Source organism: Pogona vitticeps, chromosome 1 (genome assembly GCF_051106095.1).
Source record: "Pogona vitticeps strain Pit_001003342236 chromosome 1, PviZW2.1, whole genome shotgun sequence".
NCBI classification, from domain to species: Eukaryota; Metazoa; Chordata; class Lepidosauria; order Squamata; family Agamidae; genus Pogona; species Pogona vitticeps.
The window spans coordinates 177499974-177519929 of NC_135783.1; the positions used below are offsets into that span (position 1 = coordinate 177499974).

General features: G+C 38.5%; 1 protein-coding gene across 22 annotated transcripts in view; it reads right to left on the reverse strand.

The window, feature by feature from the left end:
* Nucleotides 1–993: 993 nt before the first annotated feature.
* Nucleotides 994–19956, reverse strand: part of UNC80 (unc-80 subunit of NALCN channel complex) — a 175071-nt gene continuing 156108 nt past the window's right edge. For 15 of the 22 annotated variants that reach the window (XM_078379274.1, XM_078379271.1, XM_072977885.2 and 12 more), the window contains 5 exons: nt 17152–17208; nt 11234–11315; nt 9164–9296; nt 5873–6084; nt 994–4954 (listed from right to left, as the gene is read on the reverse strand). In XM_078379274.1, the coding sequence (XP_078235400.1) occupies nt 4682–4954; nt 5873–6084; nt 9164–9296; nt 11234–11315; nt 17152–17208 (757 nt within the window). In that variant the 3' untranslated portion in view covers nt 994–4681. Of the gene's footprint in view, nt 4955–5872; nt 6085–9163; nt 9297–11233; nt 11316–17151; nt 17209–19956 lie in introns of those variants that run through there. The other 7 variants (XM_072977905.2, XM_072977890.2, XM_072977862.2 and 4 more) reach the window with 4 other exon arrangements.

Sequence of the window (19956 nt, forward strand, 5' to 3'; positions counted from 1 at the left end):
AAACCTTGCATATGTTTTGTCTATTCCTTGCTGCTGCTGCTTCTTGCTTTGAACATGTAACTTTTTCCCTTAAAATGTAGTATAGTTTAATTCTTTCTTGGATTCCCAGTGTGGTATAATGGATAGAGTGACAGATTAGGACTCTGGAGAACAGGGTTTGAATGCCCATTTGGCCATGGAAATTCACTGGGGGTGTGAAACCACTCCTGAAATATCTCACTTACCTTGAAAGCCCCGTTAGGGTTGTTATAAATTAGTTGACATTTAAAACTATGGAGCTATATGAAATATAGGTAAAATTAATATAGGTTTAAAATTAATTTTAAAATAAAATTCCCTCTAATAATACATCTTGGAAATGCATATTTTGAGAGGACGGTGTATTTAATATTTCCAAGCAGCAGATATGTGAAACTGTGGGTACTGATTCTGCAGATACAGCGATCCTACTGCATCACAAGGAGATCAGGAGTGTGGTTTTTTTTAAAAAATTCGTAAAGCTCTTCTACAATTCAGTGATATTCAACAAGTGGTCCTGTATCTAGTTTCATAGGGCTGGTTAACATATGACCCTAGTTAACACTGCTCCTTTGTGTGCCCCCAGGGTTCTCAGTGCATGCAGCAACCCTTGCCACTGCATCAGAATTAATTGGCACAAAGTCTGTTGGCACATTGGTTAAAGAAAACCAACAGACCTTTCCGCCTTTGCCTTTTCCTTTAAAAAAAAAACACCTTTTTTGTCTTAAGATAAGGCACATAAGGCAGACATGCCCTTTTTGGGTGTGAAATAGTGCTGCAGGAAGTTCCTAGAAATGCTTCTCATATGTCTTGTTTGACTCTCTGTTCATTGCTGCTGGAGACCACCAACTTTGGCTGTTTAGGAGTGGTGGGGTAATGCAGGAATAGTAGTCCACAGTGGGTTTTGAGTGACAACTTGATCTCACAATGCGAGAAAAAAATAATCTGATGAACAGAAACTGCCATAAACATTAATATTTGTAGGCAAGATTTATTATTTATACATGTTCAGACATTAAGCTATTGCAGTCTTTTTCATAAACATAACTCCGATATCTCGCTTTCTTTCATTTTTTAAATATCTTTCATCTTTGGTCATTTGGCAGACATTCCAGATCTATAACATTTTTGCTATACATCCTTTGAACCCACAGTTTAAACTGTTTCTGTATTTTTCATATTTTTTCCAGCAAAAATTAAGCTTTATGGGTACAAATAAATAGATAGTTTTGATTTCTTGGTTCATATAAACAGGTATTTTCATAAAAGCCTCTCTCCAATACTCTCTGAATATTTATGGCAGAATAGCCCTTCCTTTTCTTCCTATACATAAGAAGATAACATTCTCCTGATTGCCCTGAGATCATTTACCCAGCTGTATAATCTCCTATTGTTCCATATTTCTTTGGCAATGGGCATGTTTTAATATACTGAAATCTTTTCAGGGAATACCCTATTACCAAAATTTGTAAGGAAACATTCTATTTGTGCAGATAATGCTAGATGTACTTTTAATGCCAATTCTTGTTTTCTAAAATATATCTTTGTAATAGTCGTGCAGCAGCAGTCCTTAAGAACTCATCCCTTGACATTCCAACACTCATATAGGTATACAAATACATACAATTATCTTAACATCCAGCACAGCTGTAGTCACATTAAAAAAAAAGACACAAATGCTCACATGATAGTCATACCAAACATTTCCATCACAGTAATTTTCCCTTTCTATAAAACTGAACTGGGATAGGGCGTTGCTTGAAAAGCTATCAGGAGGCACATGTTGAAGAGGGAGCTTACAGTAAACTCAGTGAGCATGGCTGTTACTTGGTTTTACAGTTTTTTAGAAAGGGATACTATGTGATTTTTTAAAAATAATATTAACAGCACGTTAATGTAAACATCTGAAACAACTTTACAGAATACAGACAAAGTTTTTCAACGCAGACATTTGTTGAACATTACTTGCACATAAGGCCTCTAACACTAAGTAAGCAGCATAATGTTCTTCTCAGCAGCAGTGTACTTGTCACCTAAAAATATGCTGGAAGAAAGCACAAATTCTGAGAGAATATTTGTTAGTACAGTGTAGCCAATATGAGACAAAGATACATATGAAAAATGCATGTCTCAGTTTATCTTAGTAAACTGATTAAGCAATAACAGACTTATTTTGGGCTGCCAGACTGCTGTTGTCTTTAGGTCTAAATTTTACGCTGGATCTTAAAAAGAAAAGAAAAATAACAATAGACATATTTTCAGTTCTCATTATGGCTTGCTAAAATGGATTCAGTTCCTGACAATAACGTGGTGACAGAGAAACAAAATTTCACGTACACTGATCTTTATATAATGAGTCACAATATTTTCTCAAAGTGTAATTGAGTGAAATACTTATCACACAATGCAATACTCATCTCTTTACCCAAACTAGAAATGTAATTACTGACATTTGGGTAAAAATCTCTGTAAAATAGGTATACTGTAATCTTGTTAGCAACATCCTTATTTTGTTATCATAGTCAATGCACACCAGACACCAATGAAGCTAACTGAATCCTAAAACCTGAAACAAGGAAAGCTTCAGTCTCCTGAGACCACAGAAGTTTGTAAGTTGTGTCCTTTATTTAAAAAGTGGTTGTTGGTTAAAATAGTTTATTTCTAGTTCAATACGATATCCAAGAGAGGAACCAATCCAGCACACCTATACTGCAGAACAAAATCTTCTGTAGCTGTAAGTCTAAGAAAAAATGTAGCAAATCTATTTCAGTTTGCCAGAAGATCCACAACCTAGATCGTTTGCTTTTATATAATAGTTTGCCTAGTGCAACTGAGTGTGCAGAATATCAAATAACCGTACTGACCACCACCATGTCATTATAAGCTAATTCACTGATCAGAAGGGAGGTGTACTAGGAAAGGGAAATCTGCTTTCTGAGCAATAGCATCCCACTTTCTCATGAAAGTCACACTGAAACCAACGAGAAGGCCACCTTTTCAGAATAAAAAAATATAAATTTACTCAATAACAGCTACATTTTCTGTAAAAAAGAATAACAAAAAGTATCAGAAGTGATGAAAATTAAGAGGAACAATAATGACGTATTTTGATTATGCTATATCTTTTTCCTGCATAGCTTTAGAAACCACTCCCAACTATCTGTGATATGTAACTTTAAATGTCATCTCATAAAACAATGTTTTAGAAACCATATATATGGCTGCCATAAGAAATCCATTTTAGAAACCTTTAAACATGAACTAAATTATGTCAACGTAATGATGGCAGAATAAAAGGATAATTAAATCCTTGGAAATTAATGGGTACATTCATATTTCATTTAGTCTAATTACAAATGATCTGTGATAAGGTACACACTTGAAATAGAGGTATAATTCATACGCCTTACCTTTTTTTACACTAAATATCACAGATAATGGAATTTTACATAAGTGTACATGGATCTAAACCTTTTTATGTCACACACCACCAATACATAGAAACTATTATACCCTACATATGTCCTGGTTGTTTTGTAGAAGATGGGTAATGGAAAGATATGGATTAATACATAACTGGAACTACAAACATAGCAGATAAGTGTAATGAAAATTGCATACTTTCTCTCTGTTTCTCCTTCTGTTATGTTTCAGAATATTTAGTATCATTTACCTCATTTACCACACAGTTGTCCCAGCTCTGCCCACCTATGCATAACATTACCATTTGTTCAGTGTAGTTCACACTTAATTTTCAAGTGAAGGAAAACGACTTACTTGTTAAGTCAAACTGTACCTCACAGTGTATAATTGCAAACAAGGGACAGAAATTGCCCCCAAATATTCCTCTGAATTTTGACTAGGGTTTCTGTAGCTCTACAGCTCGTATTTATCTGGAGCTTGGAAATTTAAATTCCTAGACTCCCTTAGCATACCGGCTGAGGGATTCCAAACTCTCATAATTATGTTTACCACAAACAGACAAATATGGATACATTCCCTTTCTCAAACTAAAACAAATCTTAGGATATCATATTAACGTGGCCAGCCTCCAAATAAATACTTCTCTTTTCCTGCCTTACATTTACTATAGTGATTTATTTGACAGTGAAACTGAGAAGTATAAATGATCCAAGACACTGTGACTTAGGGTGCGGTCAGATGATGCATGTCTGATTGCACTGGAAAGGGTTGCTTTGCAAGAAAGTGACCCTTATGTCTGTTGGGGAATTGCTATGGCCTGGCCCCAAAAAAAGTCATAGCCCTACAGTTGGACCATAAAGGTCCTGCTCAGGCACCATTCAGGATCAGGCTAGAGCTCAATTTCCTGTACGTTGTGTGATTGCCAGGAAATAGATCACACTGAACTACTCCATAAGTAGTCCAAAATGCAATCTATTTCTGTATGCAATCACACCCTTAGTTCATAGCCTAAGTCTATTTCAAGTTATTCTTCTGTTTATAGTGTGCCCTGAGTCCCACTAGATTGGTCCAAAGGTGTGGCCTACGTATTTTCTGAAATATATTAGCCCCCATGTACCAAACAAGCTAGCAGACAGTATTTTTCATTGTTTATAAAGTGCTCTTGATAATTACAGAGGGATAAGCAGACTCGAAAAAAGATCTCGCCTTCCTTTTAAGAAACTACAGTATCCCTCCCGACTTAAACATGTGACTCATCCAGGTCAATGTCAGTGTGCCCCACCTCAACATGTGTGAAACTGAACTGGCTAGAAAGAAGGGGATTCTCCATCCCATTATCCTCACTGATATGAAGGACAGTGTCTTCATGCTGCAGTAAACTGGTGGTCTCTAGACCTGTAAAATCCTCTGTGTCAGAAAGCTGAGCAGGTGGAGGGGTATCATGTGCTTGCGCTGGCTTCTGCTCTGGATCCTCCTCTCTCTTTTTATCCTTTTCAGCCAGAAGTGTTTCTGTCTGAAATGCAGAAAAGTTAATGCAGATCAACTGTAATTGGTAATTACATTTCCAACGCTTGAGTATCGAGGGGTTATAATATCAATGCACCTGTAAACATAGCTCAAAAGCAGAATGGAACACAGGATGGATATTGTGAAAATCCCTTGTGGGTTGGTACAGAAGAAGAATCCCAAAAGAAAGAGTCACATCTGCCCAGGTGTAAGAATAGAGTCGTGTTAACTTAAAGCTTAGCTGACAAGCTTCCTCCTCTCGTCCCTCCTAGTTTCCTTTGTTAATGAAGTGAAAGATTTAAAGCACTGGTTCTTAACCTTGGGTTACTCAGGAGTTTTGGACTGCAACTCCCAGAAGCCTTCACCACCAGCTGTCCTGACTGGGGTTTCTGGGAATTGCAGTTCAAAAGCATCCGAGTAACAAAGGTTAAGATCCACTGATTTAAATAACTAGAGGAGATAAACCAAAGGAGTAGAAGGATTAAACTACAAACTGGAACTATAGAAATACCCGGAATATGAACACTCTTTGAAGGGAAACCTTTCCTTCAGACATACATAGTAGTGTCTGCACAGAAAATTAAACCAATTCTTGGGTGGGAGTGGATGCCTCATCTGCATTAGTCCAGAATGGCACTACAGAAGCTACAGTAAGATTAAGGATGAAATGAAATCATCATCATCCTAATCAGTAGTGGTATTATTTCTATTCACAGAAACATACTGGACTGTGCAAATAAAGCATACAAGGCATCAGTATTAGTGAGTTACAATTGTTTTGAGACACAGCAACCCCCCCAAAATAAAATAAAACCAAACGTGTAACATCTGTGCAGAAAATAATGTAACGTGCTGTTGGCAAACATGAACAGATATGTTCCAGAGACAGGAGCAAATATCCTTCTTGACTTTCCCATTATGTTACCTGACTAGCTGAGGCTTGACTGTGAAGGTCTGCCACAATAACAGCAAGGGAGGGAGTTGTGGGAGATTTACTCGCAGCCTCCTGCTTGCCGCCTTCTGCAGGGCTGTTCCTTTTGCTGCTTTGTTGCTGGGCTCCAATAGGTGCCGGATCTGTTTTCGAGGTTGACGCCTCCGACTGAGCTTCAGTGAAGGTTACAGACCGCTTTTGATCCACTGCAAGATTGTGCCAGAAGTAAGAGAGGATGGACAAGTACACAAACTCGAAAGTACACTTGAATGAGGCTTACCAGTATACATGCAAAAGTAGTTCCTAACCTTTTCTACTGGGGGAAGGTTGTCAAAAGCATTTTACTTCTATTCTGGAATTATTTCAGAGGCTGAAAAGATGGGCTTTCATCTACCCTTTTGTTTTCAATGAATCACATTTTTTTCTTCTCACAATAGCAGATGGAAAAGGCATCCTTCAAATCTGAAGCCCCTGGAGCAGTTTGCATAAGAGTAGTGGTCCAAAATTCCAGTAGAGAGGTGTAAGAAACTCATTCATGGTTACAGGAAGTGATTGATTTCAGTTATTTTTTCCAAAGGAGGTGCTAACAAATATTAAGTTAAGGGTGCCAGTAATTTTGTCAAGTGCATTTTTGGGTTTCTGTGTGGGATTGTATCAGATTTGACTTTTCTTCTCTGTTTTGTGTTGTTCCAATGCAAACCAAAGAAATGAGCATGTGAATACCAAAACATTTGCAACTGCAACAATTTTCTGAGAGAAGGGTTGCATTTTCTGACAGAATTGCAAGGGTGCCGGTATTTTTGGCCATGACTGTAGCTTCTGCTCGATTTGATCTAGGACCCATTTGTTTGTCTTTCTAGCAGTCTGGGTTATCTGCAAAGCTCTCCTTCAGCACCACCGTTCAAATGAATAACTTTTTTTTTTCTTGTCAGCTTTGTTTCCTGTCCAGCTTTCACACCCATATATAGTGTTTGGGAATACAGGAGTGTGGATGATCTTGGTCTCCAGTGACACATCCTTACTTGATTATCTATCTTTCCTAATTTCTTTATTGTTGCCTTTCCCAGTCCTTCATATTTCTTGGCTGCAGTCTCCATTTGGATTGATGATTGAACCAATGTATACAAAATATCTAGCTACAGTGTCTTCATTGTCAGTGCTAAAGTTCTGCAGTTCTTCTGTAGTTGTGATTTAGTCTTCTTCATGTTCAGCTGGAGTCCTGCTTTGGTGCTTTCTTCTTTCACTTTCATCATAAGTCATTCCAAGACATTGTTGCCCCTGCCAGTAAAATAGTGTCATCTGCATATTTTACATTATTGATGTTTCTTCTTCCACTTTTCACTCCTTCCTTTGAATCTAGTGTGGCTTTCTACATGATATGTTCTGCATACAGATTGAGCAGATAAGGAGATAAAACACACCCTTCTCTGACATCCTTGCCTATAGGAAACCATTATGTCTTTCCATATTCTGTCCTAACAATAGCTTCTTGTCCACAATACAAATTATGCATCAGGACAACCAAATTCTGAGACTCACCCACTGATTTCAGTACAACCCATAGTTTCTCATGATATATACACAGTAAGGGGCTTTCTGTAGTCTATAACGCGTAGACTGATCTGAAATTCTGGTGCCCTCCATTAGCCAGCAGATATTTGCAATACGATCTCAAGTGCCTTTTTCCTTTTTAGAAATCCAGGTTGAACATCAGTAATTTTTCACTCCATTTGTTGCAATGCCTTGAGCATCACTTTGCTTGCATGAGAAATTACAGCAGTGGTCCTATAGTTACTGCATTCCTTGACATCTCCTTTCTTGGAGGCTGGAATATGTATTGTTTTCAAGTGCCTTTTCCTTTTTAGAAATCCAGGTTGAACATGAGTCATTTCTCACTCCATTTGTTGCAATGCCTTGAGCATCACTTTGCTTGCATGAGAAATTACAGCTGTGGTCCTATAGTTACTGCATTCCTTGACATCTCCTTTCTTGGGGGCTGGAATATATATTGTTTTCAGTCTGTGGGTCATTGTTTTGTTTTCCATATTTGTTGACATATTCTTGTTAGGATTTCAATAGGATTTCAATAGAGTCAGTCTCCATGGCTTGAGATACTTCTATGAGTATTCCATCTCCCCCTGGTAATTTATTTGTTCCTAGTTTTTTCAGAGCAGCTTTCACTTCACTTTCTAAAACTCCAGGTTCTTCGTCCTAGGATTGCTCTTCAAAGGAGTCTGTCATCCTTTGATTTAATCTTTACTTTGGTCGATATATTTGGGATTGTGTCATCATTGCCAACTATCTTGGAAACCATTAAAAAGAACCTGTGGCCATAGGGATAGGTGATACAGTGGTGCCCTTCTTGATGACAATAATCCGTTCCAGGAAAATCGCTGTTAAGCGAAATCGTCATCAAGCGGAAAAACACACACATTGGAATGCATTGAAAACTGGTCAATGTGTTCCAATGGGGAAATAACTCATTGTTCAGCAAAGATTGCCCATAGAGAACCACCGATCAGCTGTTTAAAAACGCTGTCTTCCGAAGCAGGGGTCCGGAAAGCAGCCATTTTGAAAAGGGAGGGAAGCCATTTTACGAAGGGAAGCCATTTTGCGGAGCAGGAAAAATTGTCGTTTAGTGAACAAATGGTTCGCGAAGCAGGCTCCTAATCGACATCAAGCAAAAATACCCATTGGAACCATTGTTTTGCAATCGCGATAGCGATCGCAAAAAACTCATCGTATAGCAATTTTGACATCATGTGGGGTAAGCGTCAAGCGGGGCACCACTGTATAGTTAAGGATATTTTGAGAGGAATGTTGAGAAAGCTAACTGAAACAACACTACAGAAGAAACATTAGACTAAGTTCCAAAAGAGGGAAGCAGGGGAAGTATTTATGAAAAAGCCATTTGAAAAGAAAAGGTTAGTCTGACATTTGTTTACTCACTCATCAGTGGGCCACCTTCAACATTCCACTTCTGTTCATATTTTAATGCCTTGACAGACATCTTTCTTACAGTTTTATAATGCAAAAAGATGTGAAACTCACTCCCCTGAATCAGGGTTCATGTTCAGCAGTCAATTCAGTGAGTCTGAACTTGTTGCGACTGGCAACTGCATTTAGACCACTATCTCTCAAATCCTTACAGATTATAATTTGCTCATTTGTTAATGTGTTTGTTAGTAGAAACAGATGTAAATTTTATTGGTCACACACTATGATATACAGTAAGATAATTGGTTGGTTGAACAGTAACTTTAAAAAAAGGAGAGAGACACTAGCCTTGGATACTTTTTTCCTCACCAGTTGGTTTTACTTTTGGCTGTATGCTTCTACGTGTAGTAGAAAGTCGTGCTCCGTGACGACTGCGAGGTTCCGTTTGGGTTTTCTGGCGCGATAAAAGAGGCCTCCTTAACTAGAAAACATATAAACAATAATGCAGTTCAGTATCATTCTGTTACTTATATCTCCATACAGTCCTCAGGTTTCCAGTGGACGCATATGGTTTCATTAATTGTGTGATAAGTTATGTGAACAAAATGAAACCACAATGGATGCAATTAATAGGCATTAGAGGAGTTCCCAAAAGTGAGAGGATCCTCTTTCATTTTCTAGGACCTTCTTTTCCCCAGCACTGCAGCTCAGCCTGTAAATAAAGATCCCCAAACCTTCTCTGTAGCATTTCTGGGGCACTTAGAGGAGTTTCCATGGAGAGGAGGGAATGTGGAAGTCTGCTTCTTCCAGCTCAGTAGCATGAACCGAAATTTGGATCCAGTCCTCTAAAACACTGGTTCTTAACCTTGAGTTACTCAGGAGTTTTGGACTGCAGCTCCCAGAAGCCTTCACCACCAGCTGTCCTGACTGGGGTTTCTGGGAGTTGCAGTTCAAAAGCATCTGAGTAACAAAGGTTAAGAACCACTGCTCTAAAAGACTATGGAAGTTGATTTTGCCACAATAATCCTTTATCGCTGTATTCGTTCTCAGGGTACCTTTTCAGGCTACTTGGGAATATTACGCAGCACAATGTCTAAAATTAATTAAAAGTTAAAACTAATTATATTTGAGTTAACAGTTGACATTCACTGTGATGAAATGGGCTGAAGACAGAATAATGATAGTATTTCTGGATGGTACTTGTTTTAGTTTTTAGAAATTACTAGAACAAGTGCTTCCTTGCGTCCAATCATGCCTAGCATCCGGTGGATGCCGTAGCATAGAAGGTCTTCCCTCCCTATACTGATAGCCTATCTACATCCTAGGAGATGTTGTAGCTTTCAGCAGATCCAGTATAAGTGTTGAACTCATGGGGTTCTGGGTGGCCAGGGCAAGGTATTTATTGAATTTATTTATTTGTATGTGTACTGTATTTATTGGGATATTTATTTATTTATTGAGGGGGAAATCCATTTATAACTAAAACCATACTGTTCAGACCCATACAATTCAAGGGAGAATGCAGTGTGTTGCAAACAGATCATTTTAGTTTCTTCTATTTTCTTGACATTGCTGCTGCTTTTTACTTGTATTTGCTTATATTTTTGGACAGACATAGCAAAAGCTAGTATGTGTGTTTGCTGATACACAGTGATCCTGATATCATTAGATTAACTTCTTATTATGGCCTTGCACCTGGTTTTCATATCCTGATTGCCAGACATGTTCTCATTCTCATGAATCCTTGCCTCCCTATAATCACACTATTTATTAGTCTGCACTTCCCGCCTACAATGTAGTATAGCTTTGATTGAAAGGTGTTACCTGTATGCCTTAACTTTAGTGCATACATGAACCCAACAGTCTGGACTAGGAAGAATAAGATTTATTTCTGTGTTTATTTTGTCTAGACAACTCAGCTATTAGACTATAGCATCATCCTTTATCCCGGCTTTGATTAGAAAATCTGTTTGAGAACAAGGGAGCCATTGCCTTATTGTTGGGATGGATTAGGTAAACCCCCCCCCCCTTGATTGAAAAACTCATCCTCTTCCACAGAGAATCTGTCAAGAGTTGTTTTTTTTTTTTAAAAGGCTCATATGATAAATGAAACATGCACTAATCAATCCTGTTACAAAAATTAGTACAAAAGACATGACACACGTCTGCATGAAACATAGTATGTATAAAATCCCTGGTCACATGCACATCACAGTAACTTGCTAAATTTTTTGCTCATGTGGAAGAGGAATAATGGATCAAAGACTGCCGAGCTCTGATTGACAAGGAGCTGTTGTCTCAAAGATATATAAAACTAGTGCATACGGTAGGTATTGTCTACAGACCCATCCAAATTCCACTGAACAAAATGGAACACATCATTGCATCCAGTAGGTTATCAAAACATTATTTGCTCACCTGTCTCAGACCTCTTTTTCTCCCTAATGGTTGTTGAAGAAGGAGATTATGGTGTCCAGGTTCACTCTGCACACTTGCTACCCTGTTAAGTGTCAAGAGCATGATCACTACTATAGAAGAACTTGAGACAGAATAAGTTTCTTCGTAAATGTTGCAAGATGTATACGGCACAGTCACATGTAAAGATTCTTTCATCTTTGAAGGCTATTACTGGTTAGCTTTGGGGCTGGGATAGAAGTCATTATATTCAGGGCTAGGCCAAATATTGGTGGTATCCAACTGTGGGAACAGTTTTTTAGCTATGCAATAATGCCTCCCCTCCTCTACAGTGGCCACTTTTATACACAGCACGGCAATAATAATGTTGCTTTTTGATTGTCTTAATGCTGGTCTCTTCTGACATACGGGAACAGAAGGAAACATGGATGTTTTCTTTGCAGCTAGATTTGATAGCTACCCATAATTTTGCCTAAATTTACTCGGAACACAGAGAACAAGAAGCACAATTAACAAAGGTATATTTCACATCATGAGCACAGGACTTACAAACAATGTTGCCACAGTGAACTCATGCTTCCAGTCTTAAATATCCTTGCTGACAGTAACTAAAATAAGTAACTGCTAGAAAAAGTATGACTCTATTTTTTTAATAAGTAGATTTAACAAGACTCTCAATTTAAAAATGGAATCAAGAACCAGGCATATTTCACAATTAAAATAGGAATTAATAACCTGTTGCAGCACCCATTTGTTAGCCTAGGCATGTTAAAAGCATTTTTCTAGTTATTCCCCCCCTTTTTTTGTATACGGTGCACCCTATCCAATAAGAACACTTCATATGACAAGCAATGCTTGTCACAGGTCTTGTGACATGAGCTAAGACGATAATTTCTGCAGGGGTTAACACTTAGAAGAGCTGCTTTTCCATTAGGTAAAGGCTAAGTTATGATACATTTTCATTCTGACCTCTGTAAAACTGATGATTAATAAAATTAAATACTACTTAGTCAGCAACTACTTAGCAAGCATGTACCGTTCAGACTTTACAATGAATTGTAATGGTGGCATGTGTTAAATTCAGAAGTATTTTTGATTCTAGCTCATCCTGAGCTTGGGATTTTCTTGTTCATTGAAGCTTCAGGAAATTGAGCCAAGGAACACCTTGAATGGACCACTAAAAGATTGCAGTCTCCATCTAGGAACTTTTAATGTCAGATCCTGCAGCTTCAACATCTAGATAAGAAGATCCTGCATTTTTCGGTCTTTACCTCGCAATTTTGCAATACTTGAAGAATCCTGCAGGACTCTTTTAAGGGTTCAGTAAAGTGATTGTCTACCCTGCTTTTAGATATGCACACAGATGACATAGATGTTTTTTCCCCCCTAAGCCAAGTAATGGAGACAGATTGGTCTATAAACAGCTATAACATCTGGAAGTTTGTCAGAACAATTGTAGCAAATAGTAGTTCTAGTAAACTTGTGTCAGAAGAAACATTCAAGTTTTTTATCTGAGTGCTTTCATACTGCTTTCTTTGTTCTCTGCCTGACCTTTTCCAAAGTGGTCAAAATTTACAGATACCTTTTCTTTCAGATTTATAATTTCTCCAGACAACACTGACTCTATATTTTCCTGGGATTCATAATCTGGAGAAAATATTTGTAATTACATATATTCTGTATGTGTTACTAAAAAACCTGCACTGCCCATTTGTAATGCTAAGGGTTTAATAAAAAAGTAAAGGTAAAAGTTCCCCTTGACATTTTTAGTCCAGTCATGTCCGACTTTAGGGGGCGGCGCTCATCCCGCTTTTCAAGCCATAGAGCCAGCGTCTGTCCGAAGACAATCTTTCCGTGGTCACATGGCCAGTGTGACTAGGGAACGCCGTTTTACCTTCCCACCGAGAAGGTACCTATTTATCTACTCGCATTTGCATGCTTTCGAACTGCTAGGCTGGCGAGGAGCTGGGACAAAGCGATGGCAGCTCACTCTGTTGTGTGGATTCGATCTCACGACTGCTGGTCTTCTGACCCTGCAGCACAGGCTTCTGGGGTGTAGCCCACAGCACCACCACGTCCCTAAGGGTTTAATATAGTGCTATAAATAAGAGTGGAGAGAATAATGACTTGCTGTCAGCTTCACTTACTCTCTGCTCCAAATTCCTCCTCCCAAAATAATGGGATGCTTCCAGGAAAAGCAGAAACAGCATACAATAGCATCATTTAGGATACTGCAGTAATATGTGCCTCATTTGTATTTCTTAATGTCACTCGCTGGGTATATATAATAGCCAAGGTGTTCTTCTAATCCTTCCTCATTTTATTTTAAGTAGGGTGAGCTCACCACATCGACATGCATTGCATACACAATGCAAAGAAAAAAAAAAATCTCTGATCAATGTGAAGACCCCTTTTCACACAGGATATTCTGGACTAAAAATCCCCTTTCTGGTCATCTGTAATGTTCCACCTTAGGAGAGGACCATGTATAAAACAAAAAATAGATAAAAATAGGAGAGAATAGTACACCGTGCAATGCAAATAGGTAATTTTAAAGCAATGCTTCAATTGAATCCAGAGATTTTTGCAACTGTTTAGTAGGTAGCCAGCTTAAAAATATTTCCTATATGACTCAGAACAGTACAAGTGACTGAAATGTACAGTAGTATTCTGTAGTTGTGAGTAATTTATTGTCTGGTTTTATCTTTATAAATAAAATTTTGCAAGTGGAACAGAAATACGAATTTATTTCAATTTATTGTTAACACTTGGGCTGAACGGTTTCTGACAGATCATTATCCAATAAAAAACTCAAAGGCAGGAGGCTTTGCTTTCCTTGTTAGACATACAACTACTCTCTAAGACATCTGTGCGGGTTTTCCTCATGCACATCACTTGTAGCTACTCATCACATGCACCTAACTTACAAATTAAATCCACTGCTTCTGCTTTTCCTTGTAGTCAGCAGCATGAAAGAAGTGCTGTTTCCATGTCCCCATGGAAGACTTCAAAGTTCTGAAGAGTCTTATTATAGTAATCCTACATCGATTGTTCTATGTTTCTGTTTTGTTACAATGGCCTTTTTGTTACAATCACATTTGCCTTCCCTGAATTGCAGCCGAATAATACAAATCAGTGTAGCAGTTATAAATATTTAGAAAGAGATAGGTGGCTAGGTACTATTGCATACCACCATGGAACTTATTGTATGTATCCCATATAAAGGTGGCCTTGACCTTCAGTGGTGTCCAACCTTGGCCCTCCAGATGTTCTTAGACTCTAGCTCCCAGAAGCCTTCACCACCACCTCTGCTGGCCAGGATTTCTGGGAGTTGAAGTCCAAGAACATCTGGAGGGCCAAGGTTGGACACCACTATGACATGCTTGTTCAAAAGGATAGCCCATCCCTGTTCTAGGGTATGCTAGTACTCTTAATTAAAATTGCAGTGTAACACAGTGTAAAGCACAAATATATCAATGGATTCTAAACCAAGGATCTCCCTCCCCGCAGGCACACTGGGAATTATCCACAAAGCTAATTTGTGCCTTTTCATGCTTCCAATATTCTCCTTCCTTCCTTCCTTCCCTCCCTCCCTGCCTGCCGATATTACTAGTGGTAATGGGAATGAGCTAAGCAGAGGGCTTATGTTCCCATATTCCTGATTGATAATTTATTGTAATGAAAAGGTAGATTCATTCATCTGCCAAAAAGCACAGTCTTTGCCCCACACCAATGCTAGGCCTTGCTTAGCATGGGGAAAGAGCCCAGGGAAGCAGCTCCTTCACAAGTCTTGTAATGCAGTGGTCCCCAACCTTGGGCCTCCAGATGTTCTTGGGCTACAACTCCCAGAAGCCTTCAACACCACCTCTTTTGGCCAGGATTTCTGGGAGTTGAAGACCAAGAACATCTGGAGGCCCAAGGTTGGGGACCACTGTTGTAATGCATTGAACTAGGACGACATTAATTAGGCAGATATCACCTGAGGTTGTTCTCACTAGGTGACTTTCACTTTATGTCATCCCATGCTTTAGCAAATGCTCTCATTTATTACTGAACACACACACAGCACAATTTCTAATTTTGGGATAACCTGCATAAGAGCAACTCTCAAACTAATTTTATCTAATAGCCCTGGTTAACAGTGTGACCTATACCAAGTGTGTGTGTGTGGGGGGGTGTCGTTTTGGCAGGCAAGCCGCTGTTTCATCAGCCTCTTTTAGGAATGTTACTGTTGTCTGCTGCTGCACTTAATTCATTTTAAAGTTTAATTTTATACAGATTGTTTATGTCACTATAGGTGTCACGTAAGACATACAATTATTTTTCAAAAGAAAGGAAGGAAATTGATAGTGTATTTCAATAAACCAGTGAAGATACCAACTGCAGGCCTCCTTCTGTTTTATCATGATAATAATATTGATTGCAAGTAATGCTGAGCAGTTATTTTCTTCAGTTAAATACAAATACTGAACACCATTATATTTAGTTACCTAAATACTTGTGGCAGTTTTAATACAAATTAATAAATTATGTGAAAACAGCTCCTGTTGGAAGATCTATTATTTGTTCTGAACTAATGTTAAGTTGCCTTTAGAAAAAAGCAAGTTTCCCCACTGTGCAATCCTAGCCGTGTCTATTCAAAGCTAAGCCTCATTAAGCTCTGCTTCCAGGCTAGTGAGTGTAGAATTGTGGTTTTAATCATTTGTACATTGTGTACATATGTTTCATGTTTCAAATCCCTACTTTTTTTCCCCAAATGTCACACCCATTACTGAACAGAGACTGATCCATCTGCCAAGGCAAGAGACGCAAACACAAAGGACTTCATGATTCATGAGAATGATCCATAATGATACATCCAATGACACATAACTTCCTGCTCTTAAAATCTAAAAATCTATGACAAAACAAAACAAACAAGTAATTGACACAATAATCCCTCTCAACATTTCCTCATCTGTAGAGAACACTAATGGAAGGAATAATTGTCTTAGAATCATTGACACAAGAGCGATGGTTTCCTGTAATGAAGCGAGGACTTTGGGACAATATGAGCCTTCTCAGCTACTGAGGGTCAGTTGAGAGGTATCAACACAACAGTAAGAATGATTAAAATGGCTGAGCTGAGTGTTAAAGGTGCAGTCCTCCCTTTTATATACTCCATGTATACTTTAAAAGTATAGCAGGGTTGCTGCTTGTGCACAAGTTTTATTGATCTCAAAGTAAATAGGGTGATATGCCGTAGCTGAACCTGCTTTCTTGAAAAGAAAGTGTAGCTTTCTTGAAAAGATGATGATATAAAGCCAGATAAATAAAAAAAGTAACACGAAGGCCACTTTTCTTAGGACAGGCTTCAGAATTATTTTAACAAGCAGAGGCAGCAGTGCTAGCTGTGAAAATCTACCTCTTCATGATCAGCATACAGGAATCTACCTCTTCATGATCAGCATACAGGAACAAAACTACAGATTTCTTTTAAAACAGCATCTCTCAGTTATGATGCCACTATGAACAAATACAGAGGTCATATTTTTCAAAGCCTCTAATCAGTATGTAACACATTAATTTAATACTGTGGGATGTACACAATATTCCTACAGTAAAAGCCTATGAAGGAAGAGCAAGGAGAAATCTCACAGCTAATAGGTTTGGTTTGCTGTGTTTTTGTTCTGTACTGATTATGATTTTGATTTGTTTGCCAGTAAAGGTTGACAGCAATCAGAGCTCACAACTGAAATAGGGTTGCTACACCTTTGACTTGCAGGCCTGATCATTAATGAGGAACAAGAGACAGGAATGGAGAGAGATAATAAAGGATGAATAAGAAAGAGCGAGAGAGAAAAAGAAAGAAAGAAAGTGAATACAGGGAGCAGATTGTTCCCAGCACAGACACGGACATACAGGTAGGGTAAACACAGTACCTAGAGAGGCTGCCCTCAGCGGCCAGGCCTTGGGAGTCATCGAGGACATTAGGTTCGCTGCAAGAGGGGCAGGGAAGTGAAGCATTTAGGGAAGAAAATAGGTTTTTAAAGCATGCAATAGTCTCTGTTCAAAGAAAAGAAGTATCAGAAGGATAGTAAAGGGGGGGGGGGAGAGAGAGCAAATTGTTTGGCCTCAAAACTCTCTTTCAGAAGAGTAAGAACCAAGGACTTCTTCAGTCTAAAGTACTGCATAAGGATAGAAGTTGTGATGCATAGAATCTACAGAGTTACACAATCTGTCCCAATTAAGTGGCATACCAGTAATAAGAAAAAACTGAAAGCAAAGATTCTTCCACTTCTTTCCCCCTTCTATTTACTGGTTGTTCATTTTAAGACACCGCTTCACCTTCATCCAGTAGCTTTATTCAACTTCTTACTCAACTTCAGTTTGCAGAACAGCATTGCCTTAAGGAAGCAGGAGTGAAGAAACCTCAAACCTTCTCAACTATTTTCAGGCCAGGCAACTCCCTGCTCTAAATTTTACCTAATGATGAAGTCCACTCAATGCAGCAATGACTACATCCTTCCACAAGTAAGTATCCAAATAGTCTCCTCGCATACATCTGCATAGGTGCCACCGGTTTCTGTAGGCTAGGATCTATGGAACGGGGCACTAGCATTGCACTCTTAAGACCATGCTTATCATGATCCTGGAATTTGGAACCTTTCCTTTTGATGTTTTTATTGACTTTCTATTATTGTTATGTTTTGTTATGTCTGCCACCCAGTATAGTAGCTTCGCTACTACTTAGGCAGGATAAAAATGTAAATAAATATGTCAGTATTGGAGCACAGATAGGAATACTTCCAGCCCCATTTCCCTAACTGTAACAATGCACAGAAAAACATCCTGATTTAAAACATCATAGCAGTTCATGTGTCTTTAAGCTGCTTCTTCCTTAGCTCCAGGTGTGATGATAGGATAGTAATCTGTACCAGTCCACGGTAAAACCATGACAGTCCTCTATGGCAGAAGGGGACTTCAGTCCACCCAGTTCTTCCAAGATGGCTACCACCACTGAAACCTTTGTCCCTTCTTTGGCTCTCCATGCCACTCCCATCTTGCCCAAGGGTCATATATGTCAGTGCTGCCAGATCACTTAACTGGAGGGAATGCTGACGGTTTGAGTTGGAGGAAGAAGATTTTGCCTATCTCAGGACCTTCTGCCTCCTTGAAACACCCTTCCCTCTATGGACGAGAGAAGGGTGTTTCATATTACAGTAACATATCAGAACTAAAACAGTCCCAAAAATAAATGGTTGCATGTTGTTTCTTTCAGAAATCAATCAACCATATTTTATTGATCCATCTACTCATTAAATGTGCTCTGAACTTGACAAAGATTTCCAAATCCATTACTTTCCTCTACACACATTTCTAAGTGAATGATGTCATATCTTGCAAGTACAATTTGAATCAAAACATTACTGAAAGTGCAAGAAAAAAGTGTTGAAGAAATCAGATGTAATCTAGGCAGGTCTTAAGAAAAGAAAGATTATGGCCCAGATATCACAACTGCTCTGCTTCATGATAAGGAATACAAATCAAGCATTGCTTCCACTGGCCACATCTGATAAGATGCAGAGGATCTCTTGCATTAATTAAAATATATCTAAGAATACTAACATAGAGGAAAGTGTGTTTTTAGCCCTTTTTTTTTTTTTTTTTTTTTTTTTTTTGCTCTGGGCAATTTTCCAATGAATATCATATCCCTCCCCCAAAGCTGCTACTTGAGGGGAAATAAAGATGCATCCATGTATATTTACCAGCCCTAAAAGTAAGCCTGCACTGTTTCATGTGATGATACAAATCTAGCTGTGTTATGTTTCTGCCTTATTTTGGCTCTTCCTGCTTTGATGTTTCACTGTGCCTGGGCCATTAAGAAGCATGTGCTCTAGCACACTGAGAATGTATCACTATATGAAAATATTGGCCTACTTTATCAATAGTAGACCCAGTGCATGAAACTGAAATTTACATAAATCTCAATGATTCAATGGATTTACTCTAGATAATATTACAGATTGAATTTAGATCATGATCAATTGCTTCTCTAAATCCACTATAACAAAACAAGATTGGGATCAAGAATGGGTGAGTACTGGAGATCGATGCTCATATAACTTCCACTGCTTGTCGATGATCATGGAATTTAAATGTTGAAATGCAGGCTTCTTGAAAAACAGGAGGTGGAATTAGACACTGGTTTTCTATTAGGTTTAAAACCCCATCTCCTCCTGTTCTATATGTACCAGGAATATAGGCAACGTGTCCTATGGTTACCTGTGCAACAGTTTGTGCTATCTAAGGATGGACTTTTTTTAAAAGATCCCATACGAGTATGTTGGGACGTTACTCCTGAGCAAAAAAGGGAAAAAAAATCCAAATAAAAAAATAAAAGGTATTTTAATGTAATGCATTTGAGGCTTGTGGTCCAAGCAGGGTGTGCATGATTTGAGAAGGGGAGCACCCCACTCTGCTATTTTGAGATGATCTCCCTATGCTCAAGCCATCCCTGTTGTACCACATACTGTAGCTGAGACCTAATGTCAAGGCTAAATGTCACTTGATCTTTAAATATGTTTTCAAGTGGCACACACCAGCGTGTCTAATAATCTATGCGAGTCCAATTAGTTCAGAAAGCAAGCAATTCAACTTGAGACTACCAACATAGTTCAAACATTCACACAGCCTCTCACCAAGCTAATTGTGTGCACATTGTTATTTTATGCTGCACTTAAAAA